Here is an 8,321-nt window from a genome sequence, read left to right as displayed (position 1 = left end):
TCTTTCCCTCGCAAATGCCTTCTCTCACTAGCTGGCAAGCTCAACTCACCAGATACTTTCTGCTCATCACAACATGCTTTGCCACATTATCAAAAAGGTCTGCAAAGATGGACAGCCCCCCCATCTGCTGGGGGGGAATGTGGCAGTGCTGCAGCTCCCTCACCACCATTCTTTGCTTTTCCTGGTGTGCCAGGTGTCATCCTCATCGTGGGCCACGGCTCCTCCTTGGCACCTCTCACCCGAGCGCTCACAGGGCTCCCCAACAGAGACAGTAGAGACCTTGCCCAGATGGTACGGAAGGTAAGAGGATTTTATTTCATCAGGGAGCTTTTGGGTTGTTTCATTATACTTTTAATAAGGAGACTGATCATGCAGCAAGCACGTGTGTAACAGCGTGCCAACACCAATGACATCAACTTTCTCATTCCAAAGGGAATCTCATGCAGTTTTAGCAAAGTGCTGGAGGTAAAGAGAAGGATTTTATTCTGGGAGCATTGTATGTGACTAGCAGCTAAATCTTTGAAGAAGGTTTTCATCTGGAAAGCCAATGCCATGTAATGCCTACAGACACGAGGCACATTTGGAAATCTCTCCACTTGGAGCTAGTCTCCTTCCTTTCAAAGTGGAAAAGAGAAGGCTTTGGGGTGACCTAATTGCAGCCTTGCAGTGCCTGAAGGGAGCCTACAAGAAAGATGGAGAGACACTTTACAAGAGCCTGGAGTTACAGGACAAGGGGAAATGGCTTCAAACTGACAGAGAGTAGGTTTAGATTGGATATTAGGACGAAATTCTTTACTGTCAGGGAGGGTGAGGCACAGGAACAGGTTGCCCAGGTATGGACGTGGAGTGATGACACAAGTTCAGCTTTCACCCCTCAGGCCTCGAGCCTGGTTTTAGTTCATTTCAGAAGTGACAGAATATCAGGGGCTGCTCTTTTCTGTAGCAAAGCCCCCGCTTCATGTCAAAGCAATGACCCTGCTGGTAACTTCCTTCCCAGATCCCTTCCCTGGGCATGTGTTTCTGTGAAGAACTGAAAGAGGAGAACAAATGGCAGATGGTCAACCCACCAGTGAAGACATTAACTCATGGAGCAAATGCAGCATTTAACTGGAGAAATACTATCATGGAAGATTAAAAGGTCATCTCTGCCTTTGCAGTTGTCAAAAAGGAGCCAAAGGCAGGTTATGGTTCGTCACAGTCCAGTGATTCGTCCCGAAGACACACAGAGGGTGGGAAATGCACAGAAAAACACTTCAGAGTTTGGTGCCTGAATTTTGATTTTATTTTGGTGACTGAGAAGAAAGAACTCATGAACTGGTGTTTAAGTGAGAAATAACACTTCTGGTGGTGGTGAGGAAAGTATCTTTTAACATTTTCTGAGAGTACAAATGTTTAATAAACAAGGATGTAACTACCTGATTATAAACTTCACTCCAAGAGGCACTGAAGTAGATAATGTTGTATTTTTAAGACCGGACTACATCCAGCAAGAATTCCTTTTTTTTTTTTCTTCAGTCACTTGGATATTTTCAGACAACAGAAAAACTGGGACTGAAAGAAGTCAAATCCTACCTGAAGAGGGGACCAGCTCTAGCTAAAGCCACTGTGTTTCCTGTTCACTCCATCAGTTCTGTGAGAGCAAATACCACACTGACTCTTTATTTACCTCTTCTACGAAGGGAGTCCATTTTCTGTCACACCAGCTCCTCATCCAGCAATTCTCAAGTGATGCATATTGCAAAAGGGTCTAAATTATTCCTTTTTGAAGGAATCTGAAGTGATTGATTTACTGTTTCTGGGACAAAGAAAGATGCCCTGTGTTACTGTACTGGTGACAAAACTGTGACATGAGTAACTCTAACTCTGAACCCTTCACGAGATGGCCCTTGCAGTTCAACAGCTTTGCTTTGTGCTGGTTTGTGCCAAATTTATTAATGGTGACCCATCTTTCCAGTGGGTCACCTGAAAGGTTTCTGTAGCTCTTCTCTAGGTGATGTGTTTAATTAAGGGAATGTAGCCCTGAAGTTTTATGCAGAAACAGGAACATACCTTTGCACAGTCTTTCTTCCTCTTTTCCTTCCTGGTTATCAGATAACTACCTCCAGGAAAGTACAAGTGTTTCTTTCAATGAAAGGAAAAAATGAAAATGTTTCTCTCAGTGCATGACTAAAAATGTTTTCATTTTCGTTCCTCAGTACCTGCTCCTATGTGACATCTCCCTGCATGCCATTAGCCACTGGGCCATGCAGCAGAGCCCATCCAACATTCCAGCTTTGGGGTTGACAAGCACCTTTATCTGTGGGTGTAGAGATTTTGTTATCTCAGTTGTGCAGCTGCAATGATTCATTCTGACTTTCCAGCTATGGTGGAGTTGTTTGAGCTCTCAGTTTTCTGACAGTGATGCAATTTTACAGTGGAAGTCAAATGCCCCAGGGCCAAGACAGGAGCTCTTTAACGAGCAAGGGCATAAGACTCAAGCTCAAGAGACAGGTGGCTACAGCTGCAGTCCCAGAAAAAGATAAAAACACCAAATGTCACCACAACCTTTTCTTAATCAGGGGAAGCAGGATGCCACTGCAGCGCTGAGAGCACTGCGGCTTGGCTACTTCTCTACATCTCACCCCAGCACACACTTGCTGTCAGCCAGGAGAGGCAGCTGTGGTGAGGGATGATTTTGCTCTGAGCTCAGGCCAGGCTCCTCTGTGGTCAGCAGGGAGGGCACTGACCCACAGGTCTGGCTGAGAAAGGGCTGTATGATACAAAAAAATCAGCAAAGCCACTTAAAAGACTGATCATTTTTAAAGCATTAGGGATATAAAATTTCATTACAAATTTTCCTCTACCTTTTCAGAAATAACGTAATTTTTTCCCAATAATGCTCTTACACATTAATCCTAGACTGTGCTGCAAACAACCAGTTTGGGTTAAGAATCTGTGTCTTCCTTTAAAATACCAAAATAAAATACCGAGTGAGATATCTCCCTTCACCCAATGGCATCAGATATATTTGTCAGGGTGGGTCTGTTGTGAAAAATAACCTGTAAGAACAGCATCACCTTCTTTCTTTAGCAGCTTTATGCTGCTGCCACGGCATACAACATAGCAATGAAATACTTCTCTTTGCTTTTCAGTCCTTCTGGTCTGCAGAAATAATGTTGCTAAAAGCCAGTTAATGGCACTCTGATCTCTTATTGTCCATCCAGCTCCTATCCTTAATGAGTGTGTGCAGCTCCCAAGAGGCAGGTGACAGGAGGGGAGAAAGACACGCCTGGGGGAAGTGTCTGTCTGTCTGTCTCTTATAGAGGAAGGATTTAACTGCTCCACCCGATCTTGGCATCTAATCAGATGCCCACAGGGCATGGACAACACTATTGACAAGCTAAATATACTTAATGGGCAGATTCCTAAAATGAATCAAATTCCTAACTTGAACCAAAATCCCACTGTGCTTTTCTTTTATCCTCAATACAGATGCACTCCAATGAATTTCAGTTCAGTGAGAGCAATGAATTAAACTTCAGAGCATGTTTAAAAGAGGGTTTGGGGACTTAAGTTTTCTCTTGGGGTGGTTTCTAATCCAGACACCGCAGTGCTAAGCAGGTGAGGACAAATGCTTAGTCACAAAAAACTGTATTAAAGTTATAAAGACTTCTCCATGTCTGCTGTTTGATTCAACTGTACAGAAAGAACATGAACAGAAGGAACAGGCAGCACACACAGGAACCCATTAAAACTGTCTCAGTCTTAATAATGGAAGGGCAAGGACAAGCCCTTCTATTCATAAGGACCCTGCTTTTGGCTTTCCTGGGACCCCATGAGCACAGATTCACCTCTAAACACTTTTTAAGACCAGAGCTGAAATGATGTCTTCGACATACAAGGTTTCTTGGTTGTACAACCTGGTACTTAGGAGAGAGGGAATTCCTAATGTGGTGTTTACACAGCATGAGACTAATCACTAAACACAGGTGAAATGAAGAAAATGTCCTTGGAAGCTTCCAAGCTGGTTTTGTAGTAAGCAAAAGAAATAGGAAATCCTTTTCCAGTATCTTGTTTTGTTGGTTTTTTATGCAACTTCTAAAATTAGTTGTTGCTTTACTCCATTGCAGTTTTCTTTGACTGGATCCATTTCATTACAAAGTTATGTACTCAATAGATGCTTTTAGTACTGCCTTGAGAATAGGAATGTTTTCTTTATATCTTAAAAAGTGAGAACATAAATTCTTTTGATGAATACTTGCAGTGAAGCTAATCTGTGGTGACCCCTTGTGGGAAAACACAGCCTCAGGCTAACATGGCTAAATCAGATCTGGTGTGATTGAGGGATGAGGAGGAAGAGCAGCAATTTTTTTTTTAACTATCATGCTTCCTCCATACCCTTTGGAAGGATATTAACATCAAAATTTATAATGTTTGGGACTACTTTTAGGTAAAGGAGCTTGGAGAGACACTTGAGTCAATTTCTTCTGAAAAGTGAGATAAGACAGGCTATGAATGTTGTGATCCTGATTTATCCAAAGCTTTTTCCTTGTGCCAGCATTAATACTGGTGCAAGGAATATGCACAGTTCTGCTGACTCAAAGAAGTAGATATTTCTATTCTTTGCACAATTTTAAGTCACAGGTGAGGAATAAAACAGCTGAGTGGATTTTTTGACTTCTCCAACAAAAACACTGGGGGTCTCCAAAAGGAGCAAGTCCTGTTCTCAGGAGCAACCTGTAACACATTAGACATTTCCTGATGTTCTTAGCTTTCCTTGATTGTATTCCAGACAGGAGGGTTTTTATTTTTTCAGGAATGCAACTGGAGGTCACTCATGTACTAACAAACAGTGCTGCAGGGGAAAAAAAGTAAGTTAAAGCAATCAAGAATGAACTCAGCTTGACTTGAAGGTGACCTTAAAATGGAAGTGAGTTTGGAAATATGTGGTGCAGATATTCCTCAAATTTACAGTAGACTATAATAAAAGTAGCAAATAAACCAATTATCTTAATTTTCTTATAAAAAGACAAAAAAAAAACCCTCACAACATTAGCAAACTAATGTTAACTTTGATCTAGCTACAGTAATAATAGAAATGCAGCACAACTCTGTCAGAAAAAGCAAAAAGAGGAAAAGAGAACCCATTTAAAAATGCTCACTGGGGTCACATCCCTTGACAAGAAATTGCAAACAAAGTATAAGATAGGAGAGGAAAAACTACATGGGAGTTTTCTCATTATGATATTTCTGATAGCAGAAAATTTGCAAGGAAGAAGTAATAAGCTCTATTTATTTCATATTACTTATTTCCCTATCTCCACTCTCTCGATCCATTTTATCACTAACTTTCAAATTTTTGGATATATTTTTGCTGGAGTCCTGAGTTGTAGAGAAAGGGAAATTGCTAAAATGTTTTTCCTCTTTCTGCTAAACTGAAATTTTAATAACTGATTTCCTGCTCTGAGGTGAAGAATTAGGAAATGCATGTCCTGTTTCAGCCATATCAGTACAATATCTCATCCCAAATGGGCCCAAACTGGTTGTTTTACTTCAACAGCAAACTGCTACTGGCTAGCAATTCTCTGCCTCAGGCTCCAGGCCCATCAATATTCATACTAAAATTCCCACAGTAGGAGAGAGCCAATTAAAACCTGACAGATATATGTAATAATCAAGGTATTGCTTTCAAATTATCAGGGAAGAAAAGTTTCAGAGCAGCTTTATTCACCTGCAGAAAGAGAGAAAAAGACCTGTCAGTGGCATTTAGAGCTTGTACAACACTTTGTACAGCTCTGCCTTGCTCTGTACTTTTAATTTACTGTTTACATCCTTCCATTTGATTCTGGAAGCTTCTAGGAGGGTTCTGCAGCTGCTGTGTCCTGCCAGCCACTTCCTGATTGACAGGTGTTTGATTTCAAAGTAGCTGCATGTTCAGTAATTATGTGCCTGCTGATGGGGGGTGCTGGACCGGGTTTGTCTGCTCTGTAAGGACGCTTCTTCCACTGGGAGATGGGAGCAGAGCAAACAGAGCTTTTGGTAATTTCTGTGGGTGCTGGGAAATGGCAGAAACTCTCCTCCAAGCAGTGGGGCTGTGCAACACCAAGGCTGATGAACCACTGGGCCTGACCTCCAGCACCCTGGAGAAATTTCCCTTGGCATGACGGTGGTGACAGCCTAGACAGGGCTTGGCCAGGGGCATGTTGTGTCCGAGCCTCTCCCAGGGCTGTGGGCAGTGGGAGGTGTGTGGCGGTCCAGGTGCCATGTCCATGGAAGGAGGAGGTGTGCAGATTATTCCCTGTTCAGGAGGGACAATGGGATATCAGCTGGAACTCCTCAGAGGTGAGAGCCTGAACCTGAGGTGGAGGGATGTCAGGGGCTGTGCTGGGTGGAGCAGTGGAGGACACCCTTGAGGGGAGTTGCTGAAGTTCATGATTTCTGACAGCAGCAGTAATGTTCCTCGTCCCTGCTCAGACCTAAGTGCACAGTGTGTCAGCATGCAGGGCTACGTGTGAGCGTGCAGGACACTGCTGGGAGCTTTGGGTGTACTGGAGGTGCGGGAATGTCCAGAGCTGCTGGTGGTGATGGCACCAAAGAGTCCCTGGGGAAGGACTGAAGGACAAACAAATGAAGCAGAATCGCAGACTTCACAAGAAGAATTTTAATTAACCCCCTAGCAGTCAGCAATTCAGTTTGCACATCTGACAGCTTTACAACACAGACTGGAGAATTGCATCAAACTACAGATATTTACATGGCAATTGCTATGGTCATGAGTTCAGGTTTTTGGGTTGTTCAAAAAGTCAGTGATCTTGTACAGAAAGCAGGAAATGTAAAGGTGCTCCTGCCCTGAAGATTCAACTGTTCCATGTAATCACATCCAGTGGATGGATGTTGTGTTCAGACCAGAAGTTAACTTAAGAGCATCCCTCAACAGAGATGATAGAGGTTCTAATATCATCTAAAATAATCCATCCCAGGAGTGGGTGGGAGGACAGCAAGTAGAGAAAGGAGAAAGGGAGGAAGTTGCGGTGTGTTCTGTAGTGCTGCCTCTCACGATCACAGAAATAAGGGCAGCCATGGGACCATGTGCCCTCTCCATAGCTGAGCTGGGCCCATGTCTGGTTGTGAAGAAGAAAGCCCACCTGGTTTCTCAGTTGGGATGTTTATCTGTAGTAAATCTAACATCCTGAGCCTTTAAAATAATGGATATTCTAGAGATGATGAAGAGAAAGTAAAGTATATAACATGTCCCATATGCCAGTTCAGCATGGAATATTGCATCAAAATTACTTCATCCAAAAGTGACATTTCTTTACCTAAAGTGACTGTACTTCTGGACATCTGTTAGAGAATATTGTGCATTATCATTGTGGGAGGCTGCTCTTGGCCACCCAGCCAGGACGACGGCACCGACAAATGATTCTTTAAGGAACCAAGGGACACCTCCAAACCATCCGCCCTTGTCCTTGGGAGGGAATTCCACTTGCTGGCTGTTCACTGGGAACACCCCACAGCTGGTCCAAACAGCTCCAGGAGGTTCCCCAAACACCTGGACGACAGCCTCTTGGTACAGGGACTCGAGGAGCCGGCTCGGACAGGTGCCCTCTGTGATTTGTTGCTCGTTCCCAGAGAGGCTCTCGTGGCTGACGTGGGATTGTCTTGGCCACAGCAGCCGCCGGGTTTCAGATCTCTGCTGCTTTGCCTAAAGCAGCATCTTTTATTAATGTGTCCACGGCAAAGCTGTTGTCCCAAAAAGGATTCTTTCACCCAGTGTGCAAGAAGCCAATCCCCACACAGAGTTCAAGTATTTCCTTTATTTAACAGTTCTGCACAGAAAGAGGTGCTGGGTGGCAAATGCGCAAAGCTACCACAGCAACTATCAAACTTTTCACTATTTATACATTTTAGCAAAAACGGGATTAATGTTCATTGGCTACCAATTATGTGGCTCTCTTATTAATTTAATATAGTATTTCTTTTTAAAATTATATTTTTATAGTATCTTGTCTAAACATTTAGATGTTACATTTATAGTATATGTAATCTGTAATGCTCCATATATTACATATAGATATGATATTATCTTACAATATTCATAATATATTATTTCTCAATATTTATTATATATTGACATTATAAATATTAAATAATACACAATATTTACATTTGTATTTTAATAGTGTTTTGTTTTGGTATGTATTAAATATTAATATAATCTTTTATCATATTATTGAATAATATTGATTAGCAATAACTTATTAATAATTAATATTAGTATCTTGACATTAGTATCTTAATATTTTTCTTCTACTGGTTAAAAGATTTCCTTGCTCCTTATG

At 42.2% G+C, this 8,321-nt stretch overlaps 1 protein-coding gene across 2 annotated transcripts in view; it reads left to right on the top strand.

Annotated features, from left to right (window-relative positions):
* Positions 1-2,987, top strand: part of UBASH3A (ubiquitin associated and SH3 domain containing A) — a 21,562-nt gene extending 18,575 nt beyond the window's left edge. For both annotated transcript variants that reach the window (XM_017730174.1, XM_017730175.1), the window contains exons 13-14: positions 194-300; positions 998-2,987. In XM_017730174.1, the coding sequence (XP_017585663.1) occupies positions 194-300; positions 998-1,135 (245 nt within the window). In that variant the 3' untranslated portion in view covers positions 1,136-2,987. The remainder of the gene's footprint in view (positions 1-193; positions 301-997) is intronic.
* Positions 2,988-8,321: the final 5,334 nt, after the last annotated feature.

The sequence above is a fragment of the Corvus brachyrhynchos genome, unplaced genomic scaffold (assembly GCF_000691975.1).
Source record: "Corvus brachyrhynchos isolate BGI_N302 unplaced genomic scaffold, ASM69197v1 scaffold413, whole genome shotgun sequence".
Lineage (NCBI taxonomy): Eukaryota > Metazoa > Chordata > Aves > Passeriformes > Corvidae > Corvus > Corvus brachyrhynchos.
This window is presented reverse-complemented; position numbering and strand designations above follow the sequence as displayed.